Genomic DNA, 22,433 nt, shown 5'->3' with positions numbered 1-22,433 from the left:
CCAAAGCATGTGGCTATGATGGTCTTTTAAACGAATATTTTATTAATTGTATGAATGTTTTGATGCCATGTTTGTTGATATTGTTTAACACTGTTTTTAAATCCGGACATTTCCCTCATAGTTGATCAGTTGGATGTATAGTGCCTGTTTTTAAAAAGGGAAATCCCAACGACACAGATAATTATAGAGGTATTACTCTAGTTAGCTGCCTAAGTAAATTGTTCACCAATATACTAAATGAAAGATTATGTATTTTTGACATGGAAAATAATATTATCACTGACGCCCAATTTGGCTTTAGAAAACATTTGTCCACTGTGGATGCAATTTTCGTTCTACAGTCCCTAATAAACAGTGTGTAATGCACGCAAACGGCTTTATTGCTGTTTTATTGACTACAAAAAAGCATTTGACTTTGTAAATAGAAAACATTTGTGGTATAAATTAATTAAACAAGGCGTAAGTTGGAAAATGCTTGCTATAATAAGCTCATTATATCATAATGTAATTTCTGATTTCTTTATATGCAAAAATGGTTTATTTCAAGGAGAAGTGTTATCGCCAATATTATTTTCCATGTATGTCAATGACTGTGAGATGCAGCTAATATCAGACAACAGTCCTTATATCGATATACAAATGTTAAACATATTTCTGATAATGTACGCCGATGACATGGTTCTGTTAACTGAAAAACCAGAAGGGTTACAAAAAATGATCAATTCTCTGTTTAATTATACCCAAAACTGGGATTTAACTGTCAATACAAATAAAACTAAAATTGTTGTTTTTAGAAACGGAGGTAAATTACGAGATAATGAGAAGTGGTACTTTAATGGATGTAAACTAGAGGCTGTAAATGAATTTATTTATCTTGGCGTTTTATTTTTCTATAATGGTAAGTTTGCACGTACACAGAAACGATTCGCAGAACAAGGACGCAAGGCATTATTCTCAATATTGAATGTATGTAGGAACAATTTCTTCAATATCGAAACAATGTTTGCTGTTTTTGATACATATATTAACTCTATCCTTAGTTATGGTGCTGAAGTTTGGGGCTTTCACTCGGATCATGATGTTGAAAAAGTACATATACAATTTTGTAAAAGATTATTGGGTGTAAGAAAAGGAACGTGTAACGAATTTGTTTATAGCGAATGGGACGGTTTCCACTTCAAATAACAAGAAAACTGAGAATTTTTAAATATTGGATAAAATTACGTAACACTACAAATTGTATTCTAAGGGTATATATGAAGAAATGACACCCTATTACGATAATTGGTTAATTAACATTAGGCACGAATTGTATTCACTTGGATTAAACTATATTTGGAATTTATCGTATGTTGACGACAGTATCTACATTATAATCAAAGAAAGGATATTAGATACTTTTAAGCAATTATGTTACAGCAAAACAGTGACAACATCTAGAGGACTTTTATATCAACATTTATTAAATGAATTTAGATTACAAACATATTTAAGATTGCCAGTGGAAACGCGTTATCTTAAAGAAATATGTAAGAGTAGAATATGCGCTCATAAATTAAATGTAGAATCTGGCAGGTATCGAAACATTGAACGATCAGAAAGAATATGTACTCTGTGTAACGCTAATGCCATAGAAGATGAATATCACTTTATAATAGAGTGTCCACAATACAAAGATTTGCGTTCTAAATATATAAAAATGTATTATTATGAGCGGACAAGTGTGTATCGTTTTATACATTTGTTAACCACCGGTAAAAATAAGGAATTGAATAACCTAGGCAAATATTTAGTGCAAGCGAATACAATTAGAGATCGGTTAATGCAGGATAATAGTTAATGTAATAAATGTAACTTATATCACTTCATTTGTCCATGATTATATATAAACCACACCCACCATTGTTTTGCACGTGTGTATTTTGTATAACTATGTTGTAATTATTTATGTTATGTATCCAGCTGATGAGTTGTAAAACTCAAAGCAAATAAAGAACTTGATTAGAGTTAATATATGTCAACAGTTGAATCCCGTTGACTGGAACCCCGTCGGTTCTCGAGAAAATGTTCGACCTATCGGGTAGTTCGACATAACCATTCGGTTTACATACAGTAACTATAACTCGGGACTTCGTTTTTGGTTCGAGCGTTCCAGTGTATTCGACCCTTCCGAGTTCGACCAATATAGAATCTTTTTTCTTTTTTTTAAATATAGATTCAACTGTGTATATAGTTAAACGCTGTTAATATTTATGTGTTCCCTTATTTCTTTCCATCAGTATATATTCTTTACGGTTACTGTTACTTTATTAACATGCCTGTATCTAAAGAGGTTCAGGCACGTTATATTCTTTTTTTCCTAATATCACTGAGAACTTTCATTATTATACCATCAGTTATATCGTCCTATATCAGTGTTCAGCTTAAGGTATTGGCTAATCTCGTTCCAACCAGTGCACCACAACTGGACAAAGACCGTGGTATGTGCTTTCCTGTCTGCAGGAAAGTGCATGTAAAAGATCCCTTGCGGCATTAGGAAAAATGTAGCGGGTTTCGTCTGATGACTACGAGTCAGAATTACCAAATGTGTGACATCCAATAGCCGATGTGCTCTAGTGGTGTTGTTAAACAAAACAAACTTTAGTAATGGCTAAAATTTTCAACAACCATGGTCGAAAAGCACCAGAGACATGTTCAGGTGGGTGAGCGCTCGCGGTCACTAGCTAAACGTTAAATGAACGTAATATGATAGAACACGATGCATGGTACCTGTCAAATTGTTCGTAAGTGCTCGGCCTCCTGAACACGCGATTTGTGTTTGGGATACTTTACGGCAGTAATCGCCATAGATTGTAACAGCTTGAGTTAATACAGACCAAACATTGTGTGGGTTCTGATTTAATCTGCTTTCTCTGCTTAAATAGTACACCTTACCTCAATGGGAACACGGTTATACGGTTAATCCTTCTTCGAAATCGTCTGATCATTCGCTTTCTTTAAGGAAGTAGATATACATGTTAATGTTACATTTATCTATTCTTTTGTTCTTAATAATTTAGATTTTTTTCTTTCTTAAAATATACACTGATGTAATTAATACTAGTATCCTCCCTCCAGTAATACCTCCCAAAAACAACAACAACAACAACAGCAGCAGCATTAAGACAATGTCAACATAAATTCTTGATATTCGTAACTTACGATCAAAACAGAGTCCAAGGTATAAAAGTACTGATTTTACTTTATTTATTTATTGAAAAATTGCAGTCGCGTTTATGTGAAATATATTGTATGTAATTAGGAGAAGGTCTCCTAAGTTGGATAACGTATGCCCAATCCTTGTGTATATATACATTATATACAATAAAATTAATGTTTTCAATCAATGTATTCGATAAACTCCGCGAACATGAATTACCGTTAACACCAGTGGCATAGAAAGGGGATGGAAAAGGAGTGGGCGGGGTTGGTGGGCTGAGGCAGGCATGAGGTGGGTGGGCTGAAAAAAAGGACCAGATAGCCCTTTGTGAAAGTAATTCGAGACACGAGTTGTTTGTGATAAGTAATGGAATCCTTCTGTCCTCTAGTTCGTCCTCTAGAACTAAAGGTTGTAAACAAGGTGCACGGTACAGAACAGCAGCGACTGGGGAGGGCGAGTTAATTCAAGCGACAGGTATAATTGCTAATCGAACACGCAGTATACATGTCTCTCTCTCTCTCTCTCTCTCTCTCTCTCTCTCTCTCTCTCTCTCTCTCTCTCTCTCTCTCTCTCTCTCTCTCCGATTAGCCCTTACTGATATACAATAATGGCTTTAACTAAAAAAAGAAAGAAAATGGTTTATATCGCGTTTTGCGCCTGAACTCTTCAGGTAGTACTAAAACAAATAACTTCCGGCTGGGTTAAAGTTCGAGGTGCACCCAACTTTTGATAGAGAAGTGAACACCACAAGTCCTGTGATTGGTTATAAATGTGAGTGTGTTGGTTGTAAAAAATACTAGTTTCATCTGGGTTAAAAAAAATGTGCAGTTTTATTTCATCTAGTACCAATGTGTCAAGTAGCCTTGTGCTTGAAACATGTATGGGGTACCTGTAAAAAAAAGTACTCTAATTTTGTGCGAAACTAGGGTAGTCATAGACGCTACCCGTTATCTCAGAAACGAGCAGCTTGACCCCCATTTTTTTCTGATTCACTTTAAGTGTGAGGGATGGTAGTATTTATATCCGTGGCGTTTATGTCGGTTGATACGTTGCAGGTAGGATTTTTAGCCACATATGTTACTATTGTCGTCTATGGGATTTGATTTGGTAGTATACACCCTATAGCACATATTCAGTGCATAATAAAAAATATTATGATTTTGTCATTTTATTTACTTAAACTATACTGGTTGATTAATTAGCCATCACTCGATCATGCAAGTTCACAATGACCTTGACCGTGACAATAATCTCTGTACATGGCTCTGAATGGAGTTTGAATCAAAGTTAGCACTGACGAAAAGTTGGTTTTGGCCTATAATTCATACTGTAAAGATTTCAATAATTTCTTTTTACATGGTATTTGACTTGCCATATACAACTGCTCTTAAATATGGTATTATATATAGGCAACCTGAACTAAGATTTTAATAGCAATTTATTTTTATATTAAAAATAGCATGTGCCAATAGTGGGTTAATGTCTTTAGTTTCCATTAACATTGTTAATTTTTTATGTATGAAATTCTGAAAACTCAAATTTGTAAAGAAGTTGATTTTTATTGTCATTTTGACATATTTATAGGGTGCTAAGCTATATTTTAGACAAATTTGTAGTTTTATGCAAAATTTAAAGTAAATTTGAAGAAAAACTTTACCAAAAACATAATTAAATTTGTTGTCACTATTGTGCCTTCTGTTCTTATTTGTACATAACAATGAGGTTGTTAAACATATACTTAGATTTCCAGATCATTTTTTTTTCTTAATAATCACTTAGTTAGCTCTCATGAAAAGCATTTTGAGTTTATACTAGATTCAGAACCAATTGTTTCAGATTTGATTATCTGCCTTGGATTAAGTTGATAATTTATTTTATTGTTAAAGCTGTATTACCTAATGTTACTAGCTAAATAAAATGCTGGATTACAGATTGTAGGAATACATCTAATGTACATATTGTATTCATCCGGATTAGAAAATAATGCAAGAAAATAGATGTTCGGGTAATTTTGTCATTTAAAAATAGTTTTTTTCAGTAATTAATCAAAAATAAATGTGTTAAAGCTGCATAATTATTCCAGATATCACAACTATTAAAACCTCCAACTACAGTAGGCTATAAATAAAATATAGTCAGGAATATTGGTGGCTGCCAATAGTTTTGATGGTTCATTATGAAAATCAGCATGGCCGATGGATTTGAAATTCCCACACCTGGTAACTTGAAGACACCCACACCCAGCATACAGGATTTCCTCCCAACACTAATGTTCAGGACATTAAGTCATTACTTCATACATGTACAGTCATGTTTGTGTTTCCTTCCTCAGACAGTGTATTTTTTTAATACTAATATTTCTTTGATGTGCCTGTTAAGGTCTTCATAATCTAGGGGTCAATCAAGTGCATGTGTTTTAATGGAATTCTTTAAAGGGGTAGAGGTACTCTGACTATCTTTGTTGTCTCTACATATATACCTGAGTACACACACCCAACTGAAAGTAAATATCTTCAGGAGTTTTATTTTAAAACATTTTGTTGTTTAATATGACATATTGCATTTGTACAAAACTATATGCAATATATATGCTTTTTGAGGTGTACATTATATTAGGTTGCACTGTAGAAACAACAGTTTCAGTGAGGTTGTCAGTTTATGTCAGAATACACCAGATCCTGGTTGTCATAAAGACACATAGCTGGACACTTTTTGAAAAAATGTATGTTATCAGTATAGGTAGTACTAAACCAAATAACTTCTGGCTGGGTCAAAGTTCGAGGTGCACCCAACTTTTGATAGAAAAGTGAACACCACAAGTCCTGTGATTGGTTATAAATGTGAGTGTGTTGGTTGTATAAAATACTAGTTTCATCTGGGTAAAAAAAAAAGTGCAATTTTATTTCATCTAGTACCAGCGTGTCAAGTAACCTTGTGCTTGAAACATGTATGGGGTACCTGTAAAAAAAAGTACTCTAATTTTGTGCGAAACTAGGGTAGTCATAGACGCTACCCGTTATCTCAGAAACGAGCAGCATGACCCCCATTTTTTTCTGATTCACTTTAAGTGTAAGGGGTGGTAGTATTTATATCCGTGGCGTTTATGTCGGTTGATACGTTGCAGGTAGGATTTTTAGCCACATATGTTACTATTGTCGTCTATGGGATTTGATTTGGTAGTATACACCCTTCATATATATATATATATATATATATATATATATATATATATATATTTATATCAGAGATGGGGTAATCGTAATCAGTAATCGTAATCGATTGCTAATGTAATCGTAATCAACGATTACTTTCATGATTACTCATAATTATTTACTAAACTTAGATGTGTTTAGCATCAACTCCAGTAACAGTGCCTATAGTTAGAAGCAGTACTGGTCAGTCAGTAGAACTGATCTCCCATTGTCTACTACTCTCATAGTAGAACTATTATTTGCCTTGAGAAACAGGGGATCATAACGTCTGGATTATCAAATGAATGTTACCCAGGGAATGAAGACACACATTCACATACTGGTATCTATCGTGTTTACGTTTACTAAAATTTACCACTTACCACTTGAATGAATACAGTGTTCTAGCTAGCAATATATAAAAGGACGCTGCACCATACCCCAGTTTTGTGTCCTAATTCATTGCCGTAAAAAACTAATAATATATATTATATATTTGTTTTTATAATAAAACACTTGCGTTCCTCTGAATGCATTTACAGCGTTATCACGGGTCTGAATTCAACTACAAACAATAAAAAACAAAAACATGTAATAGTGATCAGACAGTTTGCAATTACCAATTATGGCTTATTTCAATAATATAACAAGATATATATGTTATGCATTGATACAATAATTATACCTATGGTTATGGATACCTTTTCGTCAATAATCCAAATTTAAGAATAATAAATCTGGTTTTGGAAACTGATTACCTCCCGGCAGTATACATACATTTATAAATGTTTGAAATAATTTAATAAATAATCCAAAATTATCCATTATGTCTTTCAATGAATGAAATCGGTATGGTTGTAAAATAAAGAGCATAACTTCATGGTGGTAACATCATTTCATTATTTGTGTAGATTTGTGGAAATGTAATCATGATTGTAATCATGATTGTTAGACAATGTATTCGCAATCATAATCGATTACTTTCAATTATCTTGTAATCGTAATCGTGACATTCTAAAGTAATCGTAATCGTAATCGATTACTTTGGTCAAGTAATCGCCCAATCTCTGATATATCTATCTATCTATCTATCTATCTATCTATCTATATATATATTCTTTAAAAAGTAGGGGAATTTGCAATATTAATGTTAATATCAACTATTAGACAGAACATACGTTTTGACCACAGACATCCTAGTAAAGAACATTCAGTTCTATTTATCAACACACCGAAACACATTCCAGTTTGCACATGCATCACGCAGTTGCCCCATACACGCACGTGAGGTGTCATTCTTGATTTTGACAATTTCCAGGAAGGTCGATTAATCACTGTGGAACATTATTTCTGTCAATCGTTTTCATTCTGTTGATCATACAGTTGTTATTGTTTTGCTTTTAGTCATTTTTATTGTTCGAATTTGCGATTTACCGATAAAAAACGTCAACTTTAAAATTTCACTTCTGACCCCAATCGTCCTTCAAGATCTTTGGTGGTTATAAAACCTACTGTAATACTGAACTACCGGTTGTAATGTTTGCCCAATTAAATAACTATTATCATATAACCATTCCCCGCAACTAATATACCTTACAATTTTGGCAATTGTAAATTCTTATTACAGTTTCCCTACTTTTGTTGAAGAATATATATACTATTAGTTACACGCGTGTAAGACATAAACCGGCTTAGTATTGTACATTCAGCCCATACATTGCGTGTGAAGGGAAGGGTTTTCGGGGTCGATCTTTCCCCAGTCAAGTAAATTTTCTTCTTTTTTATCGCATATATTTTTCATAAACTTCACTCGCCATAGTCCAGGGGGCCCCATTTCACTAAACATTGTAAGTTTACGTCTGCTACTAGCAGTTATACCGGTCGTGTGTTTAGACATGTTTGGCATCAATTTCACGCAGAAAATTACATCATTGCAAAAGCTGGAGTATTTTAAGAACAAAAGAAAATGCAATAATGTGTTCTTCAAACTATATTTGCTGAACTATATACTAATACAAAGTGTGGTTTAGTAGTAGATTTACGTTTACGTGCAAAACTAGACTTACGATGTTTAGTGAAGTTGGGCCCAGACCCCCAGGTATATATTTCTGCACACGTGCCTGCCATGATGTTTCGACAAACTGGCTTCAAATTTTCATAACTTTCTTTGAAAATTAAAATACATACTTGTATCTTGTATGGCGTAAATCACGTTTGTGTTATTGTTGTTTGTTTCTTTGTTTATAGTCTTAAAATAATTATAAAAAAAAAAAAAAAAAAAAAAAATTAAAATTATATATATATATATATATATATATATATATATATATATATATATTATTTATTTTATTTTTTTTTTATTTTTCTACATCAAAACCGAAGAGGGTTCCAGCTTAGTCGGTGTCGAGCGCTTGCCTCAAGTGCTTTGGTTGTAGGATCGAATCTCTCTGGTGTATTCATTCTTTGATTTAGTTGTATTCCCGTCTTACCAATCAAAGGACGTGGTGTGTGCTGTTCTATCTATGGAAAATGTTCATTGCTGCTAACGGAAAAAAAAAATATAGCGGGTTTCTCCCAAGATCGTGTGCAGAGGGAAGTGGGTGGGTGGGTATCGAAACACCTCGATGATCCAAGCGAATTTTGTTTTTAAATGTATTTTACGGGGGAACATAACCCGTATCCTCTACAAATGCGCGCCTGTCCTCCGAACGCTGTGTCAGAATGACCAACAGTGTGACATTCAGTGCTGGTAATTAACAATTCAGTGAGCTCTAGCGCTGTCGTTAAAGAAAATAAGTTTAATTTCTGCAAGTGGGGCGCGAGGTAGCTCAGTAGCAGAGCACTGGTGCGATGGGCTGTAGGATGTGGAGGGAGATCTCTCTCTCTCTTTCACTTTTTGGGACCAAATGTTGGAACACAATAACAATACAATATACTAGACACCAAACAACCCATTTTAAAATGTGCTCAGGTGTCGTAAAACATACATGATGCATTCATTTGCTTTCTGGGGCGGGACGTCGCCCAGTGGTAAAGCGTTCACTTGATGTGCGGTCGGACTGGGATCGATCCCCGTCGGTAGGCCCATTGGGCTATTTCTCGCTCCAGCCAGTGCACCACGACTGGTATATCAAAGACCGTGGTATGTGTTATACTGTCTGTGGGATGGTGCATATAAAAGATCCCTTGCTGCTAATCAAAAAGAGTAGCCCATGAAGTGGCGACAGCGGGTTCCTCTCACAATATCTGTGTGGTCCTTAACCATATATCTGACGCCATATAACCGTAAAGAAAATGTGTTGAGTGCGTCGTTAAATAAAACATTTCCTTCCTTCATCCATTTGCTTTCTACATTAACGTAATGCCGTAAATTATTTAATGAATAAAATTTATGCGGTAATAGATGATGAATTATTATTTTTATTTTCAGGCAACGGAATGGCTAATGAAGGATACAGATAAATTGTTGATTTGGATAATACAGCTTCCTGACATTTCGCACTGTTGATGGAATACTCAACCACATAAACGCTTCACTAGTTAAAATAAGCATTTGTGCGTTTCGCATCACCAGTCTTGCTGTTAACCAAAGACAAAACATGAACGTGTTACACTAAAGTTGATGCAATTCAATTTTCTTAAATGTAGAGCCACAAATTGTTTATAAAAAAAGATTCGCCAGAATGAATATAAACAGGTCAAGTAGCAGTTCGTGGCCTGCTTTGCAGGCTAAGGTTCTGTCGGAAATCAAACAGCATCCCAAGAAAGACTCCAGTTCCATAGTCAGAGCCATGGACATGGAACGTCAGCCCAAAATGATATTTGTTTCTCATGACCTTCGAGAGAGCTTAAAGAAAAAACTCAGCGAGTCCGTTAAATCTGGCGCTCGTGTTCCACGGATTGTTAATTTACATCGAAGTCAGTCATTGAATATTACCTCGAATGGAAGGGTACCAGTGAAGAAGAAGAATTTTCAAGCCACTGGGAACGTCTCTGCTATTTCAAAGTCTTCTCCAATTCCAGAAAATGATTCGGCCACAGATTCGGCTAGTTTATCAAAAGGTGACAACGATAACACCCCTGAACTGTTGACTGTTACACGGAAACAAGAAAGCGGCGTGACTGAACACATTTACCGGTCTGGTAATGAAGGCGCGAATGATTCAGAAGAAAACGTCCCTTCAAGGGCATTCCTTCCACCAGATAATTCTCACCTCTCGATGACTCCCCCAGATGCGCCACTGAGAACATCGTCGGTTAAAAAACGCAGTTCGTCTAGCTTGTACTCCTCTCAGAGATCCCGAACACCCTCGCCTCCTGCCAAAAAGGAGTCGAGTGGTAGCTTAGAAGCCCAGCCGAACCTTACTAACGGGTTCTCGACACCACCAAAAGCACCGCCGGCACCGCCGGCACCGCCGGCACCGCCTCCACCCCCAGTAACATTCAGGGATATGGAATTCGATATTTCGAGCGATTTTAACGAATCGGCAGACGAGACCCTAAAATATTTCAACAGAACTGTAGGAGGGGAAACCACGTTCAGTTCTGATAACAGCCAGGAAGCGCGCACTTTATCTCTACCACAAGAAGATTACCTCCAAACGTACAATTACGAATCATCCAAGGGAAATAACTCGGGTGACCGTACTGACAAAAAATCCAAGAAAAAGATAACCAAATGGTCGGACAAACCGAAAACGGTTAGAGCAAGCATAAAACCGGGATCGGTGGAAGAGCTGAAGAAAATATTCATAAGACTGGGAGAAGAAAATTTCAAACCTTCCATAATAAAAAAGAATTACGAATACTTTATGCACGTACAGCGCCAGGATTGTACGGGACGTGCAGATGTAACGAACATATTTCCTACACAGGGTTATGACGAAGACCACCCAAAGTCCGAGATTACATCAAAACAATTTGCCAAAAAGTATCAGCAAAACTGGACAGAAGATGAAATAGTGGCGCCGAGTAATACACAACAGAAACAGAGCAGCACTTTGGAAAAGGATCGTGCCCTGAACGAACCTACTGGGATTGCTATTGAATTCGTCACAAAAGACGTAGGTGCAGAGCAGAGAGATATGGGTCATAACTCCACTGTTGAGAAGAGAAATAGCTCAGACGGGCGTACACAGGTGCAAGTAGAAAGAAACTTTGAAGATGAAAATACAAGTTACCAAGTTGACATTAACGAATGGGCAGCTCTGGGTAACTCTCTCATTAAAAGTAACGAGGAGTCTGTTCAGACAAACAAGCAAAGAAACAGCGGCGGGGAGGCAGTTACAAGAAATATTTTGATTGATAGCAACATGAATCTGAAACCAGACGAACAACTTGACAGGGACGGCGGGTATCACGTGACAACGTATGAAATGTCGTCTGCTGCAGTTGAATCGTACACATTCGACAGTGAACAACGTACATCTGAGGCACCGCGGGGCACATCGCCGGTGACAGTGCAGTCAGAATCAAAATTCACCCAACAAACGCTGTCTTCTGAACGTTTCAATTCAAACACTGGAAACGACGAGTATTCGGCTGAAAATTTCGAAATCTCCAGTTCAGAGAGACCAAATATCAACGTAGATTCAGAACGCATTGAACGCGAACCAGAATTGGATATAAGTAGTTCTGAAATAGAAAAACAAAAGATGACGGCAACCGTTGATATGGCGTCTTTTGACAGTTACGGTATCCCAAGCATAAACAGCTCCTCTAGCCGTTACTCGACCGTGACGTCTGACAATGACAAGCATGAGAAGGTTTACGTTGTGCAGGATAACGTGGGAGATTTGTATGTCGTGGAAGACATCACCGACAAGACGAGAGAAACAACAACAATCCGACACCCCGGACAAGTGATAGAATCCACGGAAAACGAGTCAGTTCGGACGTTAAACACCACCGACAGCAGCATTCGCAGTTTCGACTTCGCCGGCGATGCGGGGACTGTTTGCGTGGAAACGGGAGTAGAACGCGGCAAAGCGAGAGAAGTGATCTCCACTCTGTTCGGTGACATTTCGGACAATAAGGGCCTGTCTTTCACAGAATACCCCAACGATTCACTGCATCAAGAAAACGTTGACCTTGGTCGCTCGCTGACAGTGACAGCCTCGGATCTGAATTCGAGTAATGCGAGTGGACAAAAAGAGATTTACAAAAGCGGGACGGAACAGAAAGACGACGTGTTGCACGAAGACACTTATGAAAAAACGGTGTTGAATATCGTTACCGATAACTCGAACAAACCCCTGTGGACGGAAACAACGACAGACACACAGACATGCGCCTGGTTGGAAAACAACCGTGGCTATGAACGCGGTGGTGGTGGGAAAACGTACGTCACCACGGCTACGTTTGGCGACAGAATGCCAGCAATAACCTCAGACAGTGTTGTCATCCCTGAACCAGATTATTACCCAAAAGAAATGACATCGTCTGGCACCTATTCCACGGAAGTGGAGCAGCAGAACGAAAACAGCTCGCTAAGCTTAGTTCCGCTGTCTTCGAGCTACGGCACCGTGGCAGTACACAACGAACCAGTGACGTCACAGCAGACCGAGCAGACGTCGATTGCCTCTGGAGAAATCAACGAAAGCCAAACGGAATCGGAGATCACGATCACGACACGAACGACGGCTGTTGTGGGCGAGCTGGTCGATATGCATATCGGAATTCCACCGGACCTCCAGTCCAGTCTGAAGGACATCAGCTCGACCACGAGCTCGGACCACAGTCCCAGGAGGAGCAGCTCCATCATCAGACTTAGAACCAAATCTCCGGAGTCGACATCGCCGAGGAGTGGTGGTTCGCTAAACAACTCGCGAACACGGGTCTCGGATATAACCGAAACGACCGAGTACATACGAGACAGAAGTCGAAGTCCAGATCGTCGCAGTCCCCGGAGAAACAGCGGAATAATAACGGCTAACAGTGGAAGTTATAACCTGTCTAGTCCCGAACGGATAAGGTCATACCCCGATAAGCAGACGATAGAACTTGTAAATGGTTTTGATGATGGAGACGACGGCGGCCAAAAGTACCGAATTGTAACTAGCAAGAGAGAATACGACACCGATAGAGATTCTTCGTACAGAAAGGATCATTATTACGAAGAATATTTGTCTAAAAGTCCACAAGAACCAAAACACAGAAGATCATCTCCCACGCATGTTTATTATACCTCTGGCGATCCTTCCCTGTCGACTGTGAAACCAGACCGGTACCACGGTGAAACCGACAGCCAGTACAGCTCTAAGGGTACATCCAGTGGAGTCCCATCCATAGGAGACGACCAGCCTCAGTACAGAGTCAGTCACATAGAACTGTCGCCCCCTGGTAGAGAGCCTCATCGAAAAACGTACAGAGAAATAGAAAGCACAGAGCGAGACGCCGATTATTACACAGTGAACAGGATAGATACTGGCGGTGATCTGTGGCGAGTCAATAGCACGGCGAGGCCCGATGCGCAGTTGCCAAACACTTCAACCACAAAAGTTTTTGTCGAGCGGCTGGATGGGAGGCCGGTCCATCCTAAAACAACGTACAAGATCGTGAGGAGTCTGTCGGACGAGAGACTGGACGTCAGGAAGAAAAGACTGAGCAGCGGGTTCAAATCCGGGAGCCAGTCAGACTCGGAGGACGAAGGGCGCCGCGTGTACAAGACTGTAAAGACTTTTCAAATCGGTAAATCGCAGGGGAGACCACGACGACAAAGACGTGGGTCACAGGGTTCGTCTCACTCGGATACAGACGGCGACGACCGCGGTACTCATCGCTACAGGGTTTCCAACATCGACGAAAACACATTGTTGGAAAAGGAGTGGAAGAGACGGGTGCCAGACGACGGCAAGAAGCACGTGTACAGAGTTGTCAGCCCCTCCCCGTCGAGCAGACGAGAGCCAAGGGCAGCGCGTGAAGATCGGGATGATTCTCGAATATACAGAATCGGCAGAAAGGAGCCAGTGCAGCCGCCGCCGAAAAAGAACCCGTTAATCTCCAGCAAGAAAATTTTCCACGAAACTAGCACCAACTACCACACGAAGTCAACGCCATCTCATTTCGATTCGGGCTATTTCGATGATAACCAGTACTGGTCAAAATCGCCCTCACACCGGAACGTCTTAGAGATCGACCCGAAACCTCGGAGGTCGAGGTCCTTTGATGCGAACACTAACGATTCCCTGTACAGAGTGGTTAATGTCGAGTCACGGGATAATCGGACACCCGACGCCATGAGACGTGTTCGACGACGCAGTCCCAACAGGTTTAGAAGCGGAAGTCTGTCATCCGACTCCGATGAAGACAACAGAGGTAAATATTACATAACCTCGCCCAAGCACGAACGAAAATCTCCGATCCGTGAAAGCCACGAACCCAGACGGAGACCGACGAAGGAGAAGAACATATACTATGTGCACCGAACACCTTCTCCCGAAAACGTGAATCTGAAGCGAGTGCGTTCTCTTTCGCCGGAACGAAAATTCCGAATTTCGAACCACACGAACGACGAATCCGATTTACAGTTTGTGACGTCATCACCATCCTCATCGCCTAGGAATTATGTTGTTTACAACGACAGCTCAGCAGAACCCGTACGTCGATCTCGATCGCCGAAAGTGACAGACTCCCAGACGTACCGGACAGAAAAGACTATCGTTCTGCAGCCGTCCCGCAACATGTCGCCGAGACTGCAACACAAGGGCGTGAGGTACTTCACGCAAAACGGCGTGTCTATGGACCAGACCATTGATTCGGGAACTGGCACCGAAATAGCTAGCTCCGATAACGAAGGAAACGGCGAAACGATTCACCAGCGAATGTACGAGCGTGTGGAAGAGATCTACGAAGTTCGAAAAGAACCACAGTACGTGGATCTAGTCGAAGATGTGGACGGCAGTCTCAAGGTTCAGAGAGGGAAAATACTAATTCAAAACCAAATGGACCCCAACAAGGACGATGATGACTTTGATGACAATATCAACGTGTTTGACAATTCATTTCACCTGCAGAAGGATAATCCTCTGTACCAAAGTGATCCAGACATCTACAAGTCGAAAGAGGATTACGACAACCAAGACGCTTTTCAGCAGGAAGTGACGCAAGATATTACTTTCGACACAGTGAACAAAATTGCACAGGCTCACAGTAGAAAACAAGAAGGTAAGAACAAAAAAACAACCCCCCCCCCCCCAACAACAACCCAAAACAACCCGGCACATGTATAAGATTTATAATGTGATATGTAAAAGAAAAAAGACAAAGAAAAAACATATTAAAAATAAAACAGAAATTTCGTTTTGATATAATATGTACATGTAATATTAAAATAAAGAGTCCAGTAGAAGATAGAGAGAGAGAGAGAGAGAGAGAGAGAGAGAGAGAGAGAGAGAGAGAGAGAGAGAGAGAGAGAGAGAGACACACACACACACACACACACACACACAGACCGTGTGAGGAACAGTGTGGAAGAAAGAGATAGCGTAAACGAGAGAAAGGAAGAGTGTGAGAGAAAGATTAGTCTTTGAAAGAATACACAAATACAGTAATCAAATTCAAGATGAAAACTAGGTGATAGTAAAGTACAATAATGGCACTAGTCATGTGTGAAATAATAACCAATGTTCTGTTGTAGTAATCATAATACAACTTAAGAAACACCCCACCACCCAAAAAACCTCCCAAAAACCCCCACTCTAACCAACAACCCCCCCCCCCCACAAAACACCCATCAACAAACAACAATCCAACCCACCCCTTCAAAAATTAAAAGAAGAAAGGAAACGAAACCCACAAACAAAACGAAACCCACACACTCCCCCTTCGTACTAAAGGTAGTAAACCTAATTCATTTCTGTTTCCGCTCTTGCTGTCCAAATGGTGATGGGAAGTCGCATTTTAAAATGAGAACCAACATCTACTTCCGGTTGCATTCTGCAATGTGCTATTTATTAAAGATTGAAACTGATACTGATATATTTATAAAAATAATGTCCCATATATAGTTGAGGATGTGGGCTATTTCCAGTTTGGTGGATTCCTAAAATGCAAACTGCACATTGATATCACTGGTTCTATATACAAGTAATAAAGTAACGAATATTTGTGTCTAATGGCAGGTTTATAGCTAACCTCCTTGTCATCTTTCGTTCCCATGCAACTGACTGGATTTTTTCTCGTTACATCCAGTGCACCACAACTGGTCAAAGGCCGTGGTATGTGCTTTCCTGTCTGTGGGAAAGTGCATATAAAAGATCCCTTGCTAGTAATGGAAAAATGTAGCTGGTTCCTCTGATGACAACGAGTCAGAATTACCAAATGTTTGACACTCAGTAGCAGATGATTAATAAATCAATGTGTTCTAGTGGTGTCGTTAAACAAAACAAACAAACTTTTTCTTAAAGAAGTAAAATGGGTTTCTCCGTTTGAAAACATAGTACGTGCATCAAAATAATTCGAAATTAAACTTAGAATATAGGTATGATATATTTTCTTTTTATAACTTACTATACTTAAAATTAACATCCATTAATCTCTTTTGATTACTGATTAGACCTCTTCGTCTGATTCATTTCATTTCAACTTATTTTCGTGCTTATATCCGATTAAGGTTCAAGCATGCCGTCATGGGCACACATCTCAGCTAGCTGGGCTGTCTGTCCACCAACAGTGGCTTAGTTATTATTTGTTAGCGATGAGAAGAGGGTGTAGTGGTCTTACACCTACCCAATGAGTCGTTAAAACTCGCTCTGGGTGGGGTCCGGTACCGGGCTGCGAACTATGTACCTACCAGCCTTATGTCCGATGGCTTAACCACGACACCACCGAGGCCGTCTGATTCAATTCAAATTTCTGTCTCCGGGTTAAACGCCTACGTTACAAAACCGGTTATCTGGCTTCAATAACGTAATTATCCCCAACATAAACCCCATATTATAATTATAATATGACAATGGTATGTTTTTTGTTGAAAATATTACATTACATATTATTTACAACACGAAATATTACAAACTGTATATATTTAAATATTTCACACACACGCACGCACGCACGCATGTGTGTGTGTAAGTATTACACATTGTATATCTCGTTCCGGCCAGTGCACCATGACTGGTATTTCAAAGGCATAACTAAAGTGAGTCTGTGGGATGGGTGCATATAAAAGATTCCTTGCTACTAATGGAAAAATATAGCGGGTTTCCTCTTTATATGTGAAACAAGGGCCGTGGTGTGTACTATCCTGTTTGTGGGATGGTGCATATAAAAGATCCCTTGCTGCTAATCGAAAAAGAGTAGCACAAGAAGTGGCGACAGCGGGTTTCCTCTCTTCTATATCTGTGTGGTCCTTAACCATATGTCTGACGCCATATAACCGTAAATAAAATGTGTTGAGTGCGCCATTAAATAAAACATTTCCTTCCTTCCCTTCCTCTTTATATGTCAAAATTACCAAATGTTTCACATCCAATAGCCGATGATTGGTAAATCAATGAGCTCTAATGGTGTCGTTAAACAAAACAAACTTTTTACATTTTATATGTTTAATATGAGCGATTATGAATCATGCCCGCCTGAACGTTTCTCACGCATTATAATTATTGTGATCTAGGCTTGAACAGGTTTGATCTCTAAGTTAAGCTGTCGAGAGAAACTAAATAAGTATACTGCATATAGCTTTCTTCGTTTAGTTTGGCCTGGTAAGGCGACGATGCATGACATGAATGGATATGAATTATATTCGGTATGCATATATAATGAGGCGTCGAGTAATTTCGGCCGTTTTAACGATAGTAGGTCATACCTACGTGCAATTATAACATGCACAAGCCTGGTATAATTAAACGCACTGGTAGGCTACACACAGTTAAGAAAATGCATAATACAAGCTACAAAGTCCCATAGGAGCGAAATGTTTTAAGTAGGAGGGAAACTATTTATAGTGTACGGGACGTGACCCCCTTGGCGTAATGTGTATTTGTGGGTGTCCTTTCTAGCATTTAACCCCCCCCCCCCCCAAATATTATTAAATAGCAATACTTTAGATGACAATTTTTTGAAAAGGTTATTTTACAACGAATCCTATGTGCTGACTGGTTTTCTTCTCTTATATTGTACACCGAAAGTGGCATATTTTAAACTACGAATATTTAGCCTCTAACATGATATATTATTTGACAATTGTTACTTTCCAACAGGCAGGACAGTACATATCACGGTCTTTGATGTAGGCTACCAGTTGTGGGACACTTGTTGGGTCGGAACAATCTTGAATCCAGGAAGAGCTATCGATCCTTCGACCCACTGCGCCTCAGGCGAGCGGTTTACCACTGAGCTAAATACCCAGCCCCAAGCGCCAGAATACCACCCCCCCAAAAAACCCCCAAAAAACCCAACAACAACAAACAAACAAACAACAAAAAACAAAACGCAACAAAACACACAGAACATTATTTCTCAGATAAAATTTCCCTGACACAAGACGCTCGTCTCAAACTGATATTTACTTAAATGATAAAAGACGAAACCATCGGTGTTTACTTTGTCAATAAAATGCATTTCAGTACTGTCAGCTATACCCTTGTGGGGTCCATTCTGTAAACGAAAAATGCGGGGATATAAAGAAGTTTGACTGAAAGAGGGAGTACAGGTATATCAAACAGTAGCGGATGCGTAGATGTCGTTCAGAGTTCAGATATGTAAAGTGACGAGGTTTAAATGCGAATTGCCAGTGGCAAACACTCGGACACAAACGTGTTAGATTGAAAAACCTCTGAAGTCAACGGACAAACATAATGGCGGGCCGACAGACAGGACAAATCTGAAAATCTACACAGATAGGCTAAATAACCTCGAAGGAACCGAAGTTGTCCATCTCGTAAGACACGTGTTTATTTCGGCACAGAGTTTCGCCTAGATCCACAAACAACCTCACTACAAGAAACAATATCGTCATCCAAACAGGCAGGCCATACTTAGCCTAAAATAATTGGTGTATGTGTGTGTAGTTGTGGGTAGGGGTGGGTAGGGGTAGGTAGGCAGTATAAAGAACTAGGTCACAGTAATATAGGATTTTCTGCAGGTAGAGATAAAGAGCAATTTTGTTTATATATTCTGCGGACTAATAGTGATATACAATTACAAAATTTCATAAATCTATATTTCATATTTTGGTAACAGATTCTTGTTTGTTTTCCGTTTTATTTGTTTTTTTTTGCATCAAAAACATTTGATCTTACTTTGTCCCCCATTTCGCCTGAAGCTAAACTGGGTAGGTAAATCACGTTAAACGATCTATGCCATTAATGAGATCAGGTTTAGCTGGCCTGTGGTATTAGAAGTCTGAAGACATCATTTGGGCAATTACACGGTAAACTGAAGTTATTTTCATAGCCATTTCTTAAAGAACTATAAACCGTAACGGAGGTTTTGATACTTAAAGAGTATATTTACATGGTTCACTTTAATTTTACTATTCGTAGTATTTCTCTCGGCCAATGTTTAGAAAGTCAGCCCCTTCTAGATTGAATTTATTCATTCTGTAGAGAGTTAAATGTTTTGTAAATAATAAATAAAATATTCATGGTATAATCTTTACAAAGTGAGCACCTTGTAGATTGAATTTATCCATTCAGCAGAGAGTTCAACGTTTTGTAAATAAAATTATTTCACTGTATAATCTTTACATATTAAGGGAAGGGACAATTAAGGCATTTGGCCTGGCATGCATAGTCAACGATATATAATGCACATTATTGCTTAATATCAACAAGTATAATCGTACAGTTAATTAATAAAACGGTTATTAAAAAATAGTTTATTATACTATCAAGTCATTTATGTTGTTTTACAAGTCAGGTTAATGAAAGCGAAGCGCCTTGCCGTAAATTAGAGCGTTTGTTTACACTGTGCATAGAGGAGTTGGACGGAGCTGACGTCACTTCGCCCCAAGCTATAAAACCGGACGTCACAAAAACGAAACAAAATGCCTACCCCCATTTAGCAGGAATAATCATGTTTTTTTTTTTATTAACTCTAAAATTACGCGTTTTTCATTTGTTAAAGTGTCAGTATGTGTTGGTGGTCCGGGTATGCATCTTTCCAACGTATAAGGCTCTTGTTTGAGTTGAAAACAAAAATTAATAGTTTTGGCGTTGATCCACCAATATGCAACTTTGAAAGCCCACACCCACCCAGTCGCCATGGTTAAACACTATCACTCCACCAAGTGCCCTGGAATAAAGTTTATTTTGTTTAACTACACCACTAGAGCACATTATTATATTAATCATTAGCCATTGGATGTCAAACATGCCACAGACATGATAGCACATACCAAAGCCTTTGATGTACCAGTCGTTGTGCACTGGCTGGAACGAGAAATAGCCCAATGGGCCCACCGACGGGGATCGATCTTAGTAGAGAGCCACACGTGGGTTTTGCACAACTACAACATTTGTAAGCTGTGGTCTCTCTCTCTCTCTCTCTCTCTCTCTCTCTCTCTCTCTCTCTCTCTCTCTCTCTCTCTCTCTCTCTCTCTCTCTCTCTCTCTCTCTCTCTGTGTGTGTGTGTGTGTGTGTGTGTGTATGTGTGTGTGTCACGGGGATCCTATAATACCCGTAACTGAATGAAATACGATTATCCAAATATCTCTCCTAACTGTATATCTATTAGATCTCTCTGTAACGGACAGTTCAAAACCCGCGTGGCTCGTCTAGGTATGATCAGAGATAAGATCTTATATAAAGTATATATTATATAGCACGTTAGTTCACTAGAAAACACAACAAAACACAATACGCTTTGGAATCTGTATTAATACTACGCTGACAAATGTACTGCCGCAGTAGTTAATTAACAACAACAAATAATAACAACCCAGAACTGATCACTTAATTAGTTAATCTCTAGCTGTCTAGTTTACACAATATTGTAATCACTTCACCGTGACACAACACCCACACGTGTGATAATTGAGAAACGCTTTCAGGGGAACTTAATTAATAAAGGAATTACAACTCTATTCCTAACTGGTTAATTTTTTTAATTAACCCTTAACTACTCATTCAATAACCTTGTAATACAGACTTAATACTGGTACCTATCACAATAAAGACAATAACCTACAGTTTACCTAGGTCCTCTAGGATGACTGGTTAAGCTTTAATAATTTTTAGAACAATGAATCCTACAGTTTACTTCGTCAGATTACCGGAAACACTGTCTAAATAATATTGGTATAATACAGTATTAAAATATTTAAAGTCACATCAATCACATCAAGGTTATACACAGAGCAGAAATAATATATAATTACCAGTCCGGACGGACAACGATCCCCTGGAGCCTTTCTTTTGTTTCTCCCTGATATCGCTAAAACCCTAGCTATTTATCATAAAAACGAATATCGCCTGGGGGTACATCGCGGCACCGAATACCTACAAGTGATATTTCCACAGAGACCAAGACGGGAATTTTCCTTAGATGGCCAGACTTGCTGACGCCTTGTCGCCAAAATCACGGTCGTAAAAACCGCACTCGCGGAGGTATTACGTAACTACTGGCCACATGGATTGCACACCTGGACTGGGTGTGTAATGGAAACAGCTCGACCACCGTCGCGTGGAGGTATTACGTAACAAGGTGCCCACCTGGGCTTAAGTGCATATTAGAACTGCACACGGCCCTCTAAAACAATTAATATCGCCACAGGCGAAAACAAAATTAAGAGCATGTTCCGTCACAGTGTGTGTTTGTGAATCATAATGGCAACTATGACAACCACAAAAAAGAAAAAGAAAGAAAAAAAGAAGAATAAGGCGGAATAAGGACCACCCAATTATTTGGATACATTCATAAACTATTTGCTGTCGTCTCAAAACCTAAGATTTTTTTTTTTTTTATGAAAGGAGGAAATCACCTTCCAAACCAATATCATTTACTTCCTCTTTTCGAGAGTTGGGGCGTAGATCAGTGGTACAGCGCTCGCCTGATGCACGATCGATCTAGGATCGATCCCCGTCGGTGGGCCCATTAGGCTA

General features: G+C 38.9%; 1 protein-coding gene across 3 annotated transcripts in view; it reads left to right on the top strand.

Moving 5' to 3' along the window:
- LOC121373865 overlaps positions 1 to 22,433 on the top strand; it is a 44,896-nt gene that overhangs the window by 9,452 nt on the left and 13,011 nt on the right. For all 3 annotated transcript variants that reach the window (XM_041500644.1, XM_041500642.1, XM_041500643.1), the window contains exon 2: positions 9,821 to 15,555. In XM_041500644.1, coding sequence (XP_041356578.1) covers positions 10,074 to 15,555 — 5,482 coding nt within the window. In that variant the 5' untranslated portion in view covers positions 9,821 to 10,073. The remainder of the gene's footprint in view (positions 1 to 9,820; positions 15,556 to 22,433) is intronic.

Source organism: Gigantopelta aegis, chromosome 6, assembly GCF_016097555.1.
Source record: "Gigantopelta aegis isolate Gae_Host chromosome 6, Gae_host_genome, whole genome shotgun sequence".
Taxonomy (NCBI): Eukaryota; Metazoa; Mollusca; class Gastropoda; order Neomphalida; family Peltospiridae; genus Gigantopelta; species Gigantopelta aegis.
Note: the sequence above shows the minus strand (reverse complement) of the source record. Positions and strands in the feature narration are given on the sequence as shown.